This window comes from Trichechus manatus, unplaced genomic scaffold (genome assembly GCF_000243295.1).
Source record: "Trichechus manatus latirostris isolate Lorelei unplaced genomic scaffold, TriManLat1.0 scaffold00008, whole genome shotgun sequence".
Classification (NCBI taxonomy): domain Eukaryota; kingdom Metazoa; phylum Chordata; class Mammalia; order Sirenia; family Trichechidae; genus Trichechus; species Trichechus manatus.
Genome location: NW_004443944.1, coordinates 27,261,531 through 27,283,431, shown reverse-complemented (window position 1 = coordinate 27,283,431; position 21,901 = coordinate 27,261,531). Strand labels below are relative to the sequence as shown.

At 38.6% G+C, this 21,901-nt stretch overlaps 1 protein-coding gene across 2 annotated transcripts in view; it reads right to left on the bottom strand.

Annotated features, from left to right (window-relative positions):
• The window catches only part of SAMHD1 (SAM and HD domain containing deoxynucleoside triphosphate triphosphohydrolase 1), a 51,999-nt gene that overhangs the window by 21,591 nt on the left and 8,507 nt on the right, over positions 1-21,901 (bottom strand). For both annotated transcript variants that reach the window (XM_023724828.1, XM_004370368.2), the window contains exons 2-9: positions 15,423-15,489; positions 12,464-12,536; positions 9,236-9,396; positions 8,213-8,328; positions 6,351-6,421; positions 4,063-4,218; positions 2,785-2,885; positions 2,557-2,665 (exon numbers count right to left, since the gene is read on the bottom strand). In XM_023724828.1, the coding sequence (XP_023580596.1) occupies positions 2,557-2,665; positions 2,785-2,885; positions 4,063-4,218; positions 6,351-6,421; positions 8,213-8,328; positions 9,236-9,396; positions 12,464-12,536; positions 15,423-15,489 (854 nt within the window). The remainder of the gene's footprint in view (positions 1-2,556; positions 2,666-2,784; positions 2,886-4,062; positions 4,219-6,350; positions 6,422-8,212; positions 8,329-9,235; positions 9,397-12,463; positions 12,537-15,422; positions 15,490-21,901) is intronic.

Below are 21,901 nucleotides of genomic sequence, written 5' to 3'. Positions count from 1 at the left end.
CGTGGCATCAGGATTAGAGGAAGACTCATTAACAACCTGTGATATGCAGATGACACAATCTTGCTTGCTGAAAGTAAAGAGGACTTGAAGCAGTTACTGATGAAGATCAAACACTACAGCCTGGCAGTTCCCTGTCAATGTACACCTCAACATAAAGAAAATAAAAATCCTCACAACTAGATCAATAAGAAACACCATGATAAATGGAGAAAATTTTGAAGTTGTCAGGGATTTCACTTTACTTGGATCCACAAGCGATGCCCATGGAAGCAGCAGTCAAGAACTCAAAGGATGTATTGCATCGGGCAAATCTGCTGCAAAAAGTCTCTGTAAAGGGTTGAAAAGCAAAGATGTCACTTTGGGGACTAAGGTTTCCCTCACCCAAGCCATGGTATTTTCAATCCTCATATGCATGCAAAAGCTGGACAACGAATAAGGAAGATGGAAGAAGAGTTGACACTTTTGAATTACAGTGCTGGCAAAGAATATTGAACATACTATGGACTGCCAGAAGAACGACAAGTCTGTCTTGGAAGAAGTACAGCCAGAATGCTCCTTGGAAATGAGGATGGTGAAACTTTGTCTCACGTACTCTGGACATTTTATCAGGAGGGACCAGTCCCTGGAGAAAGACATCATGCTTGGTAAGGAAAAAGGTTAGCAAAAAACAGGAAGACCCTCGACAAGATGGATTGACACAGTGGCTGCAACAATGGGCTCAAACATAACGATGACTGTGAGGATGGCGCAGGACCAGGCAGTGTTTCATTCTGTTGTACAAGGGGTAGCTATGAGTCGGAACTGACTCGATGGCACCAAACAAACAACATTCTTTATTCTCAACAGATTTTTTTTCCCCAAGATCAAAAGGTATTTTTAATATCAAAATAATTTTCCTTCTAAAAGTACCATTATATTGACTTGTTTTAAGGCAAGATATTTATAATTCAAATTTTTAAAGCAAATTTTTGAGATTTTTGTATTTACCAAAGTGGCATGAGCTACTTCTCTTAACAACGTGTAGGAAAAGTTTGGCAATGAGAAATTGTACACCTCGAGGTTTGCACATATGTTCAAGCTTGAATATGTTGTCATCTCACAGGAGAATTTCTTGATTCTTTAATTCTGTGCTTAGAACATGTCATTGGATGGGGGCTAAAGTTCCACAGAAAGGGTGTGATTCACCTGAAACGTGCAAATGCACATTGAAAATCCTAGCACCTCTGGGATTCTAGTAGGTGAGAGTGAGTTCAGGCTATGAGGCAGAACTTACTTCTTGTAGGGATGAAAAGCCAGAGTTTAAGATGTTCTAATGCAGTGGGTCTCAAATTTTAGGGATCATCAGAATCACCTGGAAGGTTGTTAAGACAGAGTGCTAGGTGCCAGCCCTAGAATTTCTAATTCAGTAGATCTAGGTTGGGGCCGAAAATCAGCATTTATAGCTAATCTCAGTCGATGCTCATGCTGCAGGTCTGGGAACCACATTTTTTTTTTTTTTTTTAAATTGTGCTTTGGGTGAAAGTTTACAGCTCAAGTTAGTTTCTCATACAAAAATTTATACACACACTGTTATGTGACCCTAGTTGCTCTCCATATAATGTGACAGCACACTCCTTCTTTCCACCCTGGATTTCCTGTGTCCATTCAGCCAGCTCCTGTCCCTTTCTGCCTTCTTATCTCACCTCTGGACAGGAGCTGCCCATTTAGTCTTATGCATCTACTAGAGCTACGAAGCACACTCTTCACGAGTATCATTTTGTCTTACAGTCCAGTCTAATCTTTGTCTGAAGAGTTGGCTTTGGGAATGGTTTTAGTTTTGGGCTAACCCAGAGTTTGGGGGCCATGTCTTCCGGGGTCCCTCCAGTCTCAGACCATTAAGTCTAGTCTTTGTACTAGAATTTGAGTTCTGCACCCCACTTTTCTCCTGCTCCGTCAGGGACTTTCTCTTATGTTCCCTGTCAGGACAGTCATTGGTGGGAGCCACGCACCATCTAGTTCTTCTGGTCTCAGGCTGATAGAGTCTCTGGTTTACATGGCCCTTTTCAACAGAAAGACTTTTTATAGTACGATACTATATCACTCTTTATTTATACTTCTGTAATCTAGCAGGGACCTAAAGATTTCAGGATTTTAACTGTTCTGAAACATTAAAGTAGTGATTAAGGATTAGGCTCTGGATCCAAACTGTCTGGGATGAAATTCTAGCTCTGCCACTTATTAATTGTAAGCCTTTTCTATGCCTCAATTTGGTCATCTGTTAAATGGAATAGTAACAGTATCTATCTTACAGGGTTGTGAGAATTGAGTTAATCCATGTAAAGCACTTAGAACAGCGCCTAGCACAACACTCAATAAATGTTGATTACAATTTTATTTTTATTATTTAACAATGCAAAGAAAGGAAAAGAGCCTTAAGATACTTACAAGTGCTAAGCATGAAGTAAAGAGATTGACTATTTATCAGGTACTTGTTTTTCCAAACTGTTGAATGGTTATTTCTACATTTCAGACCAGGAACTACACACCTTCCTTGTTGTTTCCACTGACATAGCTTACCTTTTCTCTAGTACAAATATGCTTCTTGTTATCTACTTCACAGACACGGGCAAACTTAATAAAGCGCTTGTAATCAAAATTATTTTGGATTCCGAGATGATGGCAGTCTCTAAAAATATTCCAAAGACAGAAACATAAAATGTTTCAGTGAGGAAACTGTACCTTAAATATTAACACTAAATTTATACAAGGATTTCAACACACTTTTCTGAAGTGGTCAGTGCGTACCTGGCAAAATAATCCCATTTGTCCACATCAATGCCATTTCTTTTATTAGCCACTATCTCATAGAGGAAGCTTTTCTCTTTGGGACGCCCTTTATATGTCCACTAGAAGACAAGGAAAGCCACTGAGAGTTTTAGGGTAGGAACCAAATCTATTTAGAAGCAAGGCAAAGCAATTGTATAATAGGAAAAATATGAACAGATACTTGACTGGGAACATGAGATAAGTTACAAGGTTCTACTCTTTCCTTTCTCCACTTGATTCCTAAATTAGTACAAACATGAAAAAAATCTTTGCCATTGAGTCGATTCCAACTCACAGCGACTCTACAGGACTGAGCAGAACTGCCCCATAGGGTTTCCAAGGAGTGGCTAGTGGATTAGAACTCTCTACCTTTTGGTTGGCAGCCATAGCTCTTGACCACTGCACCACCAGGGCTCCAAATTAGTAGAAAGGGGAAAGAAATGCCAAGCTATATAACATCCTATTAATATTAAACCTTCTGGTGCCACTGAAAGGATCCTAACTTTATTATACTTCCCACAGCCATTAAGCTTCTGTATTCTCTTGGTTTAACAGCTGGTTTGTTTTTTTTTAAATAAAGATCTAACTATGAAGTATTAAGAAGGTTCTTTAAATTATAATGCTTGAATTCATGCATCCAAAACAGTACTATCTTAAAGTAGCTACACACCTAGTCAGAACGATATGCATTGTTCGAAGTAACTTCAGAGGTCCATTTTTTTGAAATATGATATTTGCTGCAAATTCCATCTCTTTATCTTACATGTTAAAAGTGGAGCTGTATATATTTGAGGGAAAAAAAAACTAAGAATCTCAGGGGGAAATTATTTTCCAACTTCTGTTTTTAATTTAAAAACAAAAAGACAAAAGATCAAAAAAAAGAAACAAAGTAGATTTTCTTCTGCAGTGGTTCAAGTTTTTCCTAGGTCTTCATATACCTAAATATTTCAAATATGTTAATTTTAACAGATAAACTAGATATATGCTTTTACATTTCTAAACTAAGTTATTTTAGGTTTCTATATAAAATACTGCATGTATATTCATTAAAAAATTTGGAGTGGTAATTTTTAAAGAACTTACTTAAAAGGCAAACAAAAAGTTTGTCTTTCATTTTTTGCATTAAATAATAGAAATATATAACATATTTTATCATTTAGTCCCTGTAAAATAGGGAAATGCGTAACTTTGAAGGAATTAAGAAAAGACTAGATGAAAAGCATTAGTCAGCTCAGATTAAGTTGTACACAGACTTACAACCAAAGACTTTGTTGGGGATTCAAGTGGTCCCGTAATCTGTTCCTTGATAAAACAAATATCTTCTTCAGGGATGAGACCATAGTGTTGCATGACATCTCTGAGTCCATTAGAATCGACTAGGTGCTCAAACATCTTGACTGAGCCCTCTTCGTGCTAGAAAAAGTCAGCATAATATGTCTATTATAGACTCTGGCTCGTTAGGACTCCAGATTATCAAAATTACTTGAGTCTAGGTAATTCAGAGATAAGGTTCTACTGCACATTAATTATCTAGTTGCTAACTAAAGTCTTTCAGATATTTTTTAAAAACCTGTCAAATTTGTCAATATTTTACTAGTCTACAAATCTTTTATAAATCATATTCATTATTTTGTAAATATATTTAATGCATTTGATGAGATATAATCATTTACATTGCCTGGAAGAATATTACCAGGCCATACAGGTAGAATTCCATTTTAATGAATTAAAAAACCCAAAAACCAAACCCGTTGCCGTCGAGTCAATTCCGACTCATAGTGATCCTATAGGACAGAGTAGAACTGCCCCATATGGTTTCCAAGGAGTGGCTAGTGGATTCAAACTGCCGACATTTTGGTTAGCAGCCAGGCTCATGACCACTGCACCACCAAATTCAGTTCTGCAGTATTTGAATATGTGAAACTATAAGCTCTGTTAGAACTTCCATCTAGTGGTGAAAAGGGGTAATTACAAAATTGCCAGTAAAAACAAAAGTCTATCAAGAGCTCTGAAGTCAAGATCTGGGTTGGAATTTCAAATTAGCCTCCTCTGTTTGCTCACTTGTCTCTGCTTACTCGTTCACTATTGTTGTAAAGATCAGATGACCCCCTGAAGACATATGCCCTATTCCAGGTCTTAACCCAAAACTGACTCCAGATGAAAATCACAACTTGGATGGTCCTATAACTATTTTTTAAATATCAAATCAAAGATACATATTGATGACAAGAGGAATAATAGTAATTTTATAGGGGATGAATTTGGCAGACACTGACTTAACCAAATGATCACCAGTAATATTAACTCAAATAGATTTTATGTGCCTCCTGGTATTATGCACCAAGAAAGACACAATATTGCTTCTGTGGCATTCCTTTCAAAAATGCATAGCCTGACTCTATAAGAAAACATCAGACAAACTCAAACTCGAATTGAGGAACAGTCTACAAAATAACTTGACTATATACCCACTGCCGATGAGTCGATTCTGACTCATAGCGACCCTCTTGGACAGAGGAGAACTGACCCATAGGGTTTCCAAGGAGCAGCTGGTAGATTCGAACTGCTGACCTTTTAGTTAGCAGCTGAGCTCTTAGCCACAGGGCCTATGCTCTTCAAAAAATGGCAATGTCACGACAGACAAAAACATGCTATATGATTCTATTTATATCAAGTATAAGAACAGATGAAACAAATCAGTGTTTATAAAAACCAGAAGGTGAGGGTGGAGGGAAGAATTAAGTGGAAAGGGGCACAAGTGAATCTTCCAGGAAGATAAAAATGTTCTATATTCTGACTTGGGGACTGGTTACATGGATGTATACATTTGTCAAAACTCACTGAATTATATACTTAAGATATGATTTATTGTACATAAATTATACCTTAAAAAAACAAAGAGAGATGGAGAAAACAGTGGTTGACATGCAATAACCTTTCGATATATATTAATTCCCTTTTCTACTCCAGGTACCAGAAATACAGTATGATAAAAACGGCTGGTAGGGGAGCCAACCTAATTTTACTTCAAAATTGATTTTTAAAAAATCCAAAAATATGGGTCAGCCATGTGCAAATGCCTAATTGTAAAATGGTTAATTTAATATATATGATGAAACTTGGTTGGTATTAGTTACTTCGTGGTCATACCAAATGAGTCAGAACTAGAGTTGACCTTTTATGTTTTTATTTTACAGGAGTGCAATAGTGTAGAAAGAGCATTAAATTGGCAGTCAAGAAACCTGGTTTTTTAGTGCTGGATCTACCGTTTAACAGCTTTGTGATTTTGGGTGCATCAACACACCTCTCTATGAGCTTCAAGTTTCCTTACTTATGAAAGGGAGATAATGATTCCTTCCTTACAGATTACTGTGAGGATCAAATGGAAAACACAAAACAAATAAACAAAAAAATATATATATACACACACACTCACACCCTGAAAACTGTAATAGGAAATATAACACAACAGTGGAACCACACAGATAATTTAATAACCCACTCAAATAGTCCTTTTATTGCATATTGAATATATAAATACATACCTTCCATTTTACCTCAGGGCGGGCAAGTGGAATAAATCTTCCATCAAACATGTGAGAAAATGGTCCATGACCTTAAAAACAAAAGCAGCCTTAGAAGAAAGAAAAATGTTCGTAAATTGGTAAAAATAGGATTCATTTTTCTAACTTGAATATCAACAGAAATTAATAATCTATACATACACCACAAAAGGGAACAATGCTTCCTTCCTATTTTCTAAAACAAGAGAACAGGAAATAGAGCCATATAGAGAAGTAAGCTCCCATCAAGGGGCCTCAGAAGAGTCACCAGTGCTTACATAAATCTGACGAAAAGACAGTTTTGTGTAAATAAAATGAGCGTTAATGTTAAAGGAATGTTAACTTTTGGAATCTTCAAACTGAGTATTTGTGGATTAGAATAGGAGTTTTAGAACAACCCACCACTAGGGTGCAGGAAGAAAATATTATACCTTCGTTTTATTACTCTCAGCCTTTAAAAACATCTATTTTTACGCAAATTGATTTGGAGTCCCGGTGGCGCGGTGATTAAGAGCTCGGCTGCGAACCAAGAGGTCAGCAGTTCAAATCCACCAGGTGCTCCTTGGAAACCCTATGGGGCAGTTCTACTCTGTCCTATAGGGTCGCTATGAGTTGAAATCGACTCGACAGCAATGGGTTATGAGTTATGCAAATTTATAATGCACATAATATATTTTATAATAAATATACACATATTGAGGCTGTATGTCAATTTTTTTATTGATGATGTGGGCAATCAGAAGTGTTTGTGGAGATCACCAGTTTATCTTATTTATTCATAAGTGATTTTAAAATTCCACAACATTGAATAATTTGAAACTTTGTTGAGGTACAACTTGGAACTGTCAGAATTTCCATGGAATTCAATTACTGGGCAGAGACAGACGGGGCCTTCTTTGTAGTCTCAGTCTGTGTGTAAAGGCTCATTACAGCAGTGCTTAGACCCCGGGGTACTAGCGAAGGTTACTAGATGATTCCCTTTCAAAATGCCAAGAATCTGTTACAGTTATTATCTAGACGGTGGTACTAGACCTACTGAGATCTCCTGGGTGAATGAGCTGTCCAGGGTGATTTATGATAGAGGGTACCCTACCTGTCCCCTTTAAGAATCTGGTTATTGAAACTGAGACACCTCCCTGAACACTAATTCTCAGGCTCTGCTAATAGGTAGAAATGAACTACAAGGATAAGAATAAAAACTGTGATTAAAGCTGTCAGGGACAGCTCCTTTTCTCTTCATCAAAGGAAAGGGACGATATTCTTTTATTTGGATTCAAGTGGCCCAAACCTGTTAATCTTCTAAATCAGATTAGTATTCTAGGAATAAAAATGATGTATTTGGTTTGACAAAGTAATTAAAGGAAAAATGGCAATTTTATTCAACAAGAAGGATAAAATAAAAATCAAATTCACATCATCCTAAACATAGTGGACAGAAATCTTCACTAACAGAAAGTCTCTTCATATAATTTGTAGCAAAGATGTTTAACATGGGAAATTCACTGAAAGACTTCAAGAAAATAAAATAGAAATGCTTTGCGTTTATGACACGGGAGAAAGATGTGGCAGTCTGCTTCCATAAAGATTTACAGTCTTGGAAACCCTATGGGGCAGCTCCACTCTCGTAGAGGGTCGTTCTGAGTTGGAATTGACTCAGTAGCAATGGGTTTGGTTTTTGGGTTTATGAATCATTCTAGGAAGAAATAATGGCACATTTATATTGATGTTAAAGAATTAAAACAGAACTTCCATATTTCTCTTGGTTAGCTTGATTTTTCTATCTCAAAGAGAGGTAACTTATGTTACAGTTTTACACAACAACTTTGGTTCTTTGTACAGCTTACCAAGATCGTGACAAAGCCCAGCGATCTGAACACAGAGCATATCTCGCTCACTTATCTGCAGCTCCGGTTGTTTTTCATGCAGTGCACGAACTAGACATCCTGCTAGGTACCCTACCCTGCACAGCAAAAAAAAAAAAAAAAAGTCACGCTTCCGTTTGAAAAATGAGTGATACCTCTGGTCTTCAAAAGCTTTAATATGTTTTCTCAAACATTCTAATTTATCTCTAAGGCAGCTTTACAAAATACATAGTCTATTTCAGAACTGGGCAGGAACATTCACAAAATCCCAGTATCATTCTTCAACTCCGTGAAAGTAGAGATAATTTCTATCCTGTTTGTGATTTAACAGGCCTGGTTAATGTTCAACAAATATTTGTTGATGAATAAATGAACATTTGAGTATAGACACATGTGTTCTGGCTAACTACAAAGAACAAAGTAACGCACTGTAAGTTCTTCATGAAAATATGAAAAGCTATCCAGTTCTTCCCTGCCCATATTCTCCTGGTTCTACATTTTATAAAAGAAAAGTAGACCAAAGTCTCAAATTAGTTGTACATAATGGAGGTGCTACCTTCTCTAATTTTGTGAATGCTTTTTTGACATACATTTCCTGATAGGTAAGGAAATGATCTGGTTTCAAAGGGGAATTCTGCACAAGACAAAACAGGGACTACAGGAAAAATTTTACAAATCAAACTCACAGGATTGCTTATATCAATAACCAACACTATCAGCTTTTAAATAATCTGTTTTGTTTCGAACTCATATGCCAATTATTTCATACAATTGATCTTCAGATGGGCACTTTCAGTATCTTTCCAGGAAGGATCTCAGGTGGCTTACAAGAATACTAAAATATATAAAATATAGCAAGGTATGTCAAAAGCCTCAATTTTCTCATCAATAAAATAAGGATATTACTACCATTTTGTAAAGTTTTTTATTCTCTAAATGATAAAATGAGACAACTACTTCATGAGACAGAGGATGTACTGTTATTATGTCCCCACCCCTTCTTACCCCAGACTATGTTCAAATCGGTTGTGTGAAGCTCCTGGAAAAACATAGTAACTGCCTCCCAACTGTTTAATATATCGAAGCCGCTGAAATTGAGGTGTGTCAATGATTCGGATGAGGAGAGGGTGCAGCTCAATGTGGCCATGGATAGGATCATTAATAACCTAGAAAATTATGCTCAAATTAATATAAGTAACAATACACAACTCCATCTAATTTTTTAAAAAATTTTTTTATTGTACTTTAAATGAAGGTTTACAGAACAAATAGTTTCTCATTAAATAGTCAGTACACATATTGTTTTATGACATTGGTTAAACAACCCCACAACATGTCAACACCCTCCCTTCTCTACCTTGGAGGACCCTTTTTTTTTTTGGTGAAAATATATGTAGCCAAAGTTACACCATTTCAAAAGTTTCTACATGTACAATTCAGTGACATCAATTACATTCTTCCAGTTGTGCTGCTATTCTCACTATCCTTTTCCAAAGTATTCCATCACCATTACCTTCAACTCACTGCCCCCTAGGCTTCCCATGAAACCTTCTGAGTTGCTACTGTCAATTTGATCTCACATAGATAATTCTTTTTTTTTGTACCTTAAATGAAGGTTTACAAAACAAATAGTTTCTCATTAAACAGTTAGTACACATATTGCCCTATGACAATGGTTAACAACCCCACGACATGTCAATACTGTCCCTTCTCAACCTTGGGTTCCCTATCACCAGCTTTCCTGTCCCCTTCTGCCTTCTAGTCCTTGTCCCTGGACTGCTGTGCCTCATTAGTCCCATTTTGTTTTATGGGGCTGTCCAATCCCTGGCTGAATGGTGAACCTCAGAAGTGACTTCACCACTGAGCTAAAAGGGTATCTGGGGGCCATACTCTCGGGGTTTCTCCAGTCTGTCAGGCCAGTAAATCTGGTGTTTTTTTGTGAGTTAGAATTTTGTTCTACATCCTTCTCCAGCTCTGCTCAGGACCCTCTGTTGTGATCCTGGTCAGAGCAGTCAGTGGTGGTAGCCGGAAACCACCTAGCTGTACTGGACTTAGTGTGGTGGAGGCCGTGGTAGCTGTGGTCCATTAGTCCTTTGGACTAATCTTTTCCTTGTATCCTGTTCTCTTCATTCTCCCTTGCTTCCAAAGGGGTGAGACCAGTGGAGTATCTTAGATGTCCATCTAAGATTTTTGTGCAGCCATTCCAAACTATACTAGAAAGTCAACGCTACTTAATTGATCAAGTAAGAATAATACAGGAGCCCTGTTGGCACAGTGGTTAAAGTGCTTGGCTGCTAATTGAAAGTCAGCACCAGCCACTCCGTGGAAATCGTATGGGGCAGTTCTACTCCGTCATATACTCGGAATTGACTTGACAGCAACGGGTTTGGTTTTTTATACTTTTTCCAGGTCTAAAACTAAGTTTTCTTAACCTAGAGACGTCAGAAGAGTGACCAATAACATACATTTCCTATTACCAAACCAGTTGCCATCAAGTTGATTTCAACTCATGGCAACTTCATGAGTGTCAGAGTAGAACTGTACTCCAATGGGTTTTCAGTGGCTAAGGTTTTGGAAGTCGATCACCAGGCTTTTCTTCTGAGGTACCTCTGGGTGGACTTGAACCTCCAACCATTTGCTTAGCAGCTGAGCATGTTAACTGTTTGCACCACCCAGGGGCATGGCATTTCCTGTTACCAATCAATAAACAATCGTTTGAGTGTGGTATTAGAATTATCCTGAAGAGCTTGTGAAAAAGTCACATTCCTGGGGTGACACATTAAATTTCCAGAATCAAAATTTTGGGGGCAGGGGCTAGGCAGTTGAATGCTTGCTAAAAAAGATTCTTAGGACTCTGAAATTTGATGATTTTGATGTCTGAAAGGGGGTGGGGAGGAGGGATAAACAGTTACTGATAGATTAAATTTTAGAAATATACTCACCATCTGGACTAGCATTTGGAAAAAAAAGTTCACCAAAACTGACAAGAAAATTTAACACAAATTTAAAAGTTATTCTATAACTGAGGGGTAACCAGGGCTATGCTTATCAATGTGGATGATTCTCAAAAAAAACAATGTTAAATGAAAAAACAATGTTTTAAAATTTACTTATAGTATAATATCATTTATATAAAGTTAAAAAAAAATGTAAAACATAACTATACATTGTTTATGGATATACATATATATACATAGTAATATACACATATATATGTAATATGCTGAGTAAATAATCCAAGAAGATGCACTATATGAAAAAGAACAGGCATCAGGATTGGAGGAAGACTCATTAACAAGCTGCGATATGCAGATGACACAACCTTGCTTGCTGAAAGCAGAGGACTTGAGGCACTTACTGATGAAAATCAAAGACCACAGCCTTCAGTACATATTAAACCTCAACATAAAGAAAACAAAAATCCTCACAACTGGACCAATAAACATCATGTTAAGCGGAGAAAATACTGAAGTTGTCAAAGATTTCATTTTACCTGGATCCACAATCAGTGCCCATAGAAGCAGCAGTCAAGAAATCAAACGATGTATTGCATTAGGCAAATCTGCTGCAAAAGACCTCGTTAAAGTGTTGAAAAGCAAAGATGCCACTTTAAGGACTAAGGTGCACCTGACCCAAGCCATGGTATTTTCAATCATCTCATATGCATGCAAAAGCTGGAGAATGAATGAGGAAGACTGAAGAAGAATGGATGCATTTGAATTATGGTGTTGGCAAGAATATAGAATATACCATAGACTGCCAGAAGAATGAACAAATCTATTTTGGAACAAGTACAACCAGAATGCTCCTTAGAAGCGAGGATGGTGAGACTTCATCTCACTTACTTTGGATATGTTATCAGCGGGTAACAAATTCAGGATGATGCTTACTTCTGGGGAGGGAAGGGTGAAAATAGGAACTAGGAGGGGTATAACGGAGGCCCTCAATTGTTTTTAACAGTTTGTTCTAAAAATAATAGTCGGAAGCAGATAAAGCAAAATGTTAAGATTTGACAAGCTGGGTGGTAGTCTATTTGTACTTTTCTGTATGCTTAAAATATTTTAGTTTTTTTCTGATTTAAATACTCTGCGCTTATTTTAGGAAATGTTTCGAAAAGTATAAAGATTCCCAATTACCCACAATCCTATCACCCAGAAGCAGACTGACTTCCATTCTTTTTAAAATGAATTTTACATGATTAAGTCATATCACTTTATATTCAAGAAAACATACCTTCACTGTATCAACTTGAGTTTCACTTAGTCTTTGGATATGATGAAGCAGCTTCTTTCTCTCCCCCAAGGAGCTAAAATTAAAACAGGATAAGCAAATCTATCATTATATACTTAATAATAATCCATGGAGGATATAATAGCATATAATCAACTCTAGATTATCTGCACTAATACAAAGGGAAGCCAGGTGGAAGGAACAATGAATAATTTGAACATACGCATCCTGGAAACTCTTCCTCTTTAGCAACTATGACATGAGATTCCTCTGTTGAATCAATGTAGGCCTCCCCCAGGGTTCTGTTCTTGACTCTCTTCTCACTTGGTAAACTCAAGACTTCCATATCTCCTGCCTGTAGGTGAAGCCCAGGTCTACGTTCTCTAACCCAGACTCTCTTTCCCAGCTCCAGTTTCACATTTCCATCTCTACTGAATGTTGAATTTATACAAGAAACTTATTTTAACCAAATTGAAGTCAGTATCTACCCTCCTAACCTGAATTTGCATGGCACATAAAAGTGAAAACTCAACATAGCACTCTGAACTAGGGCATGGTAATAATAAAAGAGGACTTTGGAATCAGATAGAAGCAGCTCAGATCTGCCACATGGAATTGGTGTGCCCTTGGACTAGTCACTTAACCTTTTTTGTTCATTGATGTTCTCAACTATAACAGAGGGATAATATTATCTACCTCACAGGGCTGGACACAGATTAAACCAGAATGTATGAATGATGCACTTAGCACAGAGCTCTTAGTGATTCCTCAATTAACCATATCGATCTCTTAATTTAGTCTAATAGTCAGGCCCCTTTACAATACTTTACACGATTATAAAGCTTTATGAAGAGTAAGATTCATTTAACAAGTGTTTAATGAATGCCTACTATTTTCCAGACAGTGTGTTCAGCACTGGGGTTACAATAAAGACTTAGTTCCTACCCTTAAGACCCACCAAACACCTGGGTTGTTTTTTTTTTTTTGCAAAGGCTATGGCTTTAAATAAAGACTTAAAATAGGCACAGGTTGGGATAGTCAAAAAAGTAATATTTTGCTATAATAATAATATTTCTGTATTTCAACATTCTAAAATCTAATGCTTCTTACCACTGATGTGTACCTTTAATGTGACAATGTTCTTCATTTCCCAGAAAAGCGTTTATAAATCAATAGTTGATCATAAAATTGAGCAAATACAAGAAGTGCTTGTCTAACCTGGATTTCCTCTAGAAAGCAGAGCCCAGGACGAGGGCTTGCATACAGATAATATATTTTGGGAAATGAACCCTGGGAACAGAGTGGGAGAATAGGAAAGATGAAACAAGGAAGGAGGGGAAAAGAGCACAAGGATACATTAGCAAGTTGGTTGCACTGGTACCACTGTGAGCAAGTAGGGCTGATCCTACTTGGATTCCCCAAGATTATCTGGTAGAACTTTCTGCAATGATGAAAATGTTCTATATCTGCACTGTCCAACACTGTTGCCACAAGTGGTTATTGAACACTTGACATATGGCTAGTCTATAGCTGAGGAACTGAATTTTTAATTAATTTAAATAGCCACATGTAGCTAGTGGCTACCATACAGGACAGTGCAACTCTAACAAGCTGTGTCAGATCCACCTAAGAGGTACATGTTGAGCAGAAGAGGTTGCTATATAGGGTTCCTTGTGGGATTTTGTTTATTTTATTCACTTATGTGTCCTAAATTCCTGGAAGAACACCTAGCACATAGCAGGCCCTCCATAAGTATTTGTTGAATAAATCAATAGTATTTGATCTACAAAAAAGTATATGGTTCTCTTTAAAAGACAGACTCTACTAAAATAAATCCCATTTAGTTCAAAAGTAAGCAACTATTTACACACAAGAAATAAGTAGTAAAGGGTGAGGTTTGAGGGGAGTTGAGGGGGCTGGAGAGCTATAGTACGAGGGAGAAGGGGAATGTGTTTGTGAAAGAGCCAAGGTTAAGTTCCTGAAGATTTGGATCTGAAGGACATTTATTAAAAGTCAGTTAAATGTCTGAAGGTGATCTTTTTTAACAATCTACTTTCATTATCAATTACTAAGCAACAGTAATAAAATAATTCAGTACACGTGATCCTTTGTTTTGATTCCTTGGTTACTGTGAACACGAACAGCATTTAGCCAAGTGAAATTACCCGAAGAAAAGGCCTATATTGCATCACTGTTGCCAATTTCCTAATGAAAACAAAATCTCCATTTTAAGGAATAATTTACCAGTGGATCCTCAACTGAGATCTTTAAAAGTGGCTCCCAGTCTAATCTAGACTCTAGAATTTCCAGGCTTACATGGGGAGTTCTCCCTGTATATATAATTAATTAAGGGCTTACCATACTCTAAACAATTTACATACATTGCCACATTATTATTCTCCATTTCACAGGTACAGAAATGGGAAGGTTAAATAACTTGTCCCCAGTCATCAAGCACAATGTGACAAAGTTGTTTGTAGAGTCTCTTTAAATCTAATACCAGGGACACTTCCAGTCTTAAGACAGCTTGAAGGAAAACTAAAGATGTTCAATATAGTGTCGTAGCCTTGATATTTCTTGCCAACTTTTTTTTCTTCCCTATCAGTTCTTGTAAATTTTCTGGTGTGTATAATTCAATTATATTGAAATTGAGAGTAAAAGTTGGTCATTACAAATTTCATGAAGGCTTGTTGGCAAAATCCTTTAAAACAGGAGTCAACAGTAATTTTAAACATAGGATTTGCAAGGCAGCAACAACAATAACAAAATACTGTGTTAACCAGAAGGCAGGGGATTCTATTTTAAAACACTTCATAGATTTAAAATGAGGACAATTACTATTAGGGATCTTGGGCTTTGTCCCTCAAACGTAAATAAAATGGAAATAAAATAAATAAATAAATAAATAAATAAAATAAATCTTAAGTGTGCTTGCCCACAATGTGAATTTTATCATTCTTACCTAACTCCAAGATTTTCCAGAAGAGACTCATCAAGAAAGGGCAGTAGTGAACCCGTGATTTTATTTTCTATGAAAGAAAGGGGAGAAAAAAAGATGAATGAATTCAATATTTACAACATATGAATTTCAATTTCTTTCAATTTGATCCACCAGAATTTACCAATCAGATCAACATTTATTGAGTACCTACTACAGGCAATGGACTGTTCCAAGTACTCCTTTTTTGCTTTGCTATTTATAAGTCTTAATTTTAACTAGATAACTATACCAAAAGAGATAATTTTTGATAAATTAGGTAAAAATTTTAACAATTATTTGTGTAAATTATCTGCAAAAAGTCCAGCTACAAAAAATACTGTGAGGGGGGCATTGCGTTTCTTTTAATGGTGATGGAATAATCTGGAAACGGATAGTGCTGATGGTTGTACAACATGATGAACATAACTAATGTCACTGAATTGTACATGTAAAAAATGTTGAACTGACAAATGCTTTGTTATATACATTTTTACCACAATTAAAACAAAACAAAAAACAACAGCTAAGGGGGGGAAAAAAGGTAGAGTGAAACACTATGACCTGCAGCTTCCTTTTAAAACAGAATGGGGGTGGGGACAGGGAAGGAAACAGGTCTATTGTTCTTAGAATTCTCAGGTCAAAACCATAGCCTGAAAGTATTTCTAAAACCTCTGTGAAAAGCACACAGTACTCCATGTTTTGAGAGATTTAAAATATATATATATTTTTTTCCTTTTTACTTCCATATAGTTAATTCTAGTCCTTCCTGACCTCAGAATTCAAAATGCTGGACTGTTTATAAACACAAATCTTCCTAAAGATAAAAAGTAGTTCTCTGAAAAGAAAAAAATGTTTAAATGAAAATGGCTTGTTTTGTATTTTTTTATCAAAAAAAGTTATTCAATATAAAAAAAAATCCAAACAATATGAAAAATATATGAAGTATAAAATATTAACTTATTTAAATTCTCCCTATAGATAACCACTTTTAACATTTTTGATAAAACCACTGAAAACATTTATTTATGCAATTATATAATTTTACATAAATGAGATTATGTTGTCTTATAACCTATCTTACTTATCTAGTATTGCTATAACAGAAATACCATAAATGGGTGGCTTTAACAAACCAAATTTTATTTTCTCACAGTTTAGGAGGCTAGAAGTCCAAATTCAGGGTGCCAACTCTAAGGGAAGGCTTTCTAATTCTCTTGGCTCTGGAGGAAGGTCCTTGTCATTTGAGCTTCTGCTCCTGGGTGATCTTCATGTGGCTTGGCATCTCTCTTCCCCCATCTCTGTTTAATCTCTTTTATATCTCAAAACAGATTAACTCAAAATACACCCTACACTAATCCTGCCTCATTAACATAACAAAGACAACACATAACCAAATAGGATTATAATCACAGACATAGAGGTTAAGATTTACAACACATATTTTTAGGGTACAAAATTCAAACTATGAGATTTCACCCTTTGGCCCCTGTCTTAGTTATCTAGTGCTGCTATATCAGAAACATCACAAGTGGACGACTTTAACAAATGGAAATTTATTCTCTCACAGTCTAGGAGACTAGAAGTCCAAATTCAGGGCATCAGCTCCAGGGGAAGGCTTTCTCTCTCTATTGACTCTGGAGAAAGGTCCTCGTCATCAACCTTCCCCTGGTCTAAGAGCTTCTCAGCACAGGGACCCTAGGTCCAAAGGACCCTTTGCTCCGGGCTCTTCTTTCTTGGTGGTAGGCAGTCCCTCTCTGCTCAGTTCTCTCTTTTATATCTCAGAAGAAACTGACTCAAGACACAACATAATCCTATAGATTGAGTCCTGCCTCATTAACATAACTGCCTCTAATCCTGCCTCATTAACATCATAGAGGTTAGGATTTACAACACAGGATAATCACATCAGATGACAAAATGGTGGAGAACCACACAATACTGGGAATCATGGTCTAGCCAAGTTGACATACATTTTTAGGGGACACAATTCAATCCATAACATTCTACCCTTTAGCCACCCAAAATTCATGTCCTTGCCAAATGTAAAACACTTTCACCCTACCATATCATCCCAAAAGTCTTAAATCAACTCCAAGACCAAATTCTACCCTGGGGCAAAATTCCTCTTCATCTATGAAATCTAGAAAATAAATTATCAGCTTCTGAATACAATGGTAGAAGAGGCACAAGGTAGACATTTCCAAATGGGAGAAATTGGAGGGAAAAAAGGAATAACGGGCACTAAGTGTCATGGATTGAATTATGTCCTCCAAAAAATGTGTGTATCAATTTGGCTAGGCCATAATTCCCAGTACTGTGTGGCTGTCCTCCATTTTGTGATTGTAATTTTATATTAAAGAGGATTAGGGTGGGATTGTAGTAACACCCTTACTAAGGTCACATCCCTGATCCAATGTAAAGGGAGTTTCCCTGGGGTGTGGCCTGCACCACCTTTTATCTTACAAGAGATAAAAGGAAAGGGAAGCAAGCAGAGAGTTGGGGACATCATACCACCAAGAAAGCAGTGTCGGAAGCAGTGCGCGTCCTTTGGACCCGGGGTCCCTGTGCAGAGAAGCTTTTAGTCCGGGGAAGATTGATGAGAAGGCCGACTGAGAGAGAAAGCCTTCCCCTGGAGCTGACGTCCTGAATTTGGACTTTTAGCCTACTTTCTGTGAAGAAATACATTTCTCTTTGTTAAAGCCATCCATTTGTGGTATTTCTGTGGTAGCATCACCAGATGACCAAGACACTAAGCAAGTCAAAAACCCAGCAGAACACATTTCATTAGCTCTCAAGTCTCGAAAATAATCCTCTGTTCTCTGAGACTATCTAGGCAGTAACCCTGCTCTCCAGACTCTGGGTGTTCACATACTCTCCAGATTCTGGGTGGAAGTCTCTCAGCCCTGGGCTTCAGCTTAGCATTCCAGGCCCACTGGGACAGCAGTTCTGCCCTTTGGATTTGGGCAGCCCCATTCTCCTAGTCCATCTGAGTGATGACCTCACCCCCCTTGGCCCAGCCAGACCCCGTGTTCTTCTGCCCCTTCGGTAGGACAGCCCTGCCTCCTTAGCTTTGGGCAGCAGATCTGGCACTCGTGAACGGCAGCTCTACACTTCAGAACTGAGTTGATGAAAATCTGACTCTTTGAAACCTGGGGGGTCGTGGCCCCACCCTTTGAGATTGAGGCAGCTCTGCTTCCCAAGCTCTTTGTCTCTTCAGTTTCTGCTTCCTGTTTCCTTGGCCTCTCGGCCTGAAGGTGCTCAGCTCTCTTATTCCGAGGGTCAGTAAGCCTAGCTCTGCCGATTAGTGCCTGGAGGCACCCTACTCCACCAGCAAGCCTCCTGTCCAAAAGCACTCAGCTCTCTCACTCCATGGATCGGCTCCTATACCATCTGGCGCTGGTCTCCTGGTCCTGCTGCCACCATTTATCTGCTTCTGCTTCTCACCATCTGCGCTGTCTCCAGTGTTACAGCTCTCTTTACTTCCTTCTGAGCCTTCACCAGTATTGCCTTTGACATCCATAATTCCACCAACAGTCTTTTCAAGGCAATTTAGGCTTTTACTATTTGGCACTTGAAAACTCTTCTAGCCTCTACTCATTACTCAATTCCAAAACTTCCACACTGTAGGTATCTGTTAGAATAATACCCCACACTTCCGGTACCAAATTCTTACTTATCTAGTGCTGATATAACGGAAATACCACAAGTGGATAGCTTAAACAAACAGAAATTTATTCTCCCACAGTCTAGGAGACTAGAAGTCCAAATTCAGGGCGCCAGCTCCAGGGGAAGGCTCTCTCTGCCGTTTTTGGGGGAAGGCTCTTGTCATCAATCTTCCCCTCTTCCAGAAGCTTATCAGCACAGGGACCCCAGGTTCAAAAGACACGATCCACTTCCGGCTCTTCTTTATTGGTGATAGGAGGTCCCTCTCCTCTCTGCTCAATTCTCTCTTTCATATCTCAAAAGAGATTGACTCAAAATACAACCTAATCCTGTAGATTGAGTCCTGCCTCATTAGCATAACTACCTCTAATCCTGCCTCATTAACATCATAGAGTTTAGGATTTACAACACAGGATAATCACAACAGATCACAAAATGGTGGACAGTCACAAAGTACTGGGAATAATGGCCTAGCCAAGTTGGTACACATTTTTGAGGGACACAGTTCAATCCATAACAGCCCCCTAAAATTCATGTCTTAGCCACATGCAAAACACATTCACCCCGTCACATCATTACGAAAGTCTTAAATAAATTTCAACTCCAAAATGTCATCATCTGAATATTCTAAATCAAATATGGATGAGACTTTAGACATATTACATCCTGGGGCAAAATTCCTCTTTATCTGTGAACCTGTGAAATCTAGATTACAAGTTATGTTTCCAAAGTACAATGGTTGTTCAGGCACAAGGAAGATATTTCCTTGACAAATGGGAAAAATGAGAGGGAAAAAAGGGATAATAGGCACCAAGCAAGTCCAAAACCCAGTAAAATAATTTACATTAGCTCTCAAGACTTGAAAATAATCCTCTCTTCTGTGAGACCATCTAGGAAATGGCCCTGCCCAGAGGCTCTGGGTATTGACCATGCTCTCTGGATTCTGGGTAGAGGCCCCTCGGACCTGGGCTTCAGTTCTGCCTTCCAGGTCCACTGGTATGGCAACTCTGCTCCCTCACAACTGGAACAATAAGCAAGATCATGATAAACAGAGAAAAGATTGAAGTTGTCAAGGATTTCATTTTACTTGGATCCACAATCAACACCCACAGAAGCAGCAGTCAAGAAATCAAGATGTAGCAGAGGCGGGGCCAAGATGGCACAGACATCAGATGCTTCCGGTGGACCCTCTTACAACAAAGGCCCGAAAACACAAGTGATTCGATTGTACGTGGCAATCCAGAACCCCCGAACATCAAAGGCAGAGTTGAAGAACGAGACTGAGTGGCAGGGGGAGGGAGAGACAGTTCGGAAGCAACTAGGAGCTGCCAGACCTGACACCGCGAAACCCTGCGCCCTGCAGGCCTGATCAGCTCAGGCGTGAGCAGTGAGGGACGCAAGCAGCCGTGCCTGGCAGGCGCGTTTTCTGTGCCAGGAGAGACCCAGCACCAGAGTCTACACGGCCACCTAGAACGAGTGAGAAGCAGCGTTTCACGAAAGATAAGGACTTGCATACGGCTTACTGCATGGATCAAAAACACTCCCCGTTGGGCAAAACTTCTCTCCCATTTACCTCCCCACTCCCTGCTCTGCACTGGGTCCCGGACCGGCTTCAGCAATTGCTGAGTTCCCTGGGCCAGAAGTAGGATCCGTCACATGCCCAGAGCCATTCTCCCTGGTTTGGAGAGTGAACAAACTAACAAACGGGGAAAAAAACCCTGCCAGCTCCCCTAAGCCAGGAACCCAGGGTAGGCACAGCTCCTTTGCCTAGGCACAGGCATAAGGGATACACGGACTTGAGTGCCTTTCCCCCGGAATAGACTTATGTGGGCAATCTCAGCAGCATAGGACCTCATTAAGGCAGTGCAACAGGGTATATACCGGAACTCTAACTTCAACTGTTTCAGCTGTGAAGTGGCACGTTCTTGACATTTGACACTGCTCTGCCTATTAAGCAGGGTCTTTACCTACTTACATCAGGGGCCTGAGGACTGGTGGCTCCACCAATGCCACCTAGCCACCTGCAAGAGGGGCCCGTGAAAAGAAGTGCCCCCCAGTCCATACAGCCAACAGCATTAGGTACTCATAGTCCGGCTGCAAAACCCACTCACCTACGTACTCTAGGGAACACGGACATCAGCCCCCTGCCTTGCTCAGAGTGTGTCCCCCTGCTGTAGCCAGATGCCTGTGCCTACACCAATCACTCATGCCTGTCTAGGACTGTAAGTGAGAGCCTACACTACACACTTGGTGGCTACCTACCTTGGCACCTGAGCTGAATCCATACAGAAAGAGTGGGCAGACACCTGAGCTGACATACCTAGTAACAGATCTAACCACCTGGTGACAGGACATTAGAGATTCAGAGATGTCAATAATTAAACTAGCTCATATAAGCAGCATATTTGGACATATCAAAACAAAACAAGAAGCTAGGACACAGTAAGCAAACATAAAATAAATAAATATTATAACTTACTGATGGCTCAGAGACAACAGTCAATATCAAATCACATAAAGAGGCAATCCATGATGGTTTCAGCAAGCTCCCAAAATAAAGAATCTAGAAATTATCCAGAGGAGGAAAATTTCTTGGAATTACTGGAGGCAGATACAAAAGATTAATATACAGAACTCTTCAAGAGATTAGGAAGGAAATTAATCAAAATGTAGAACACGCAATAGAGGAAATTTAAAAACATTAGAGAAGACTATAATAACAAATTTAACAGGCTGCAAGAATCCATAGAGAGACAGCAATCAGAAATCCAGAAGATTAACAATAAAATTTCAGAATT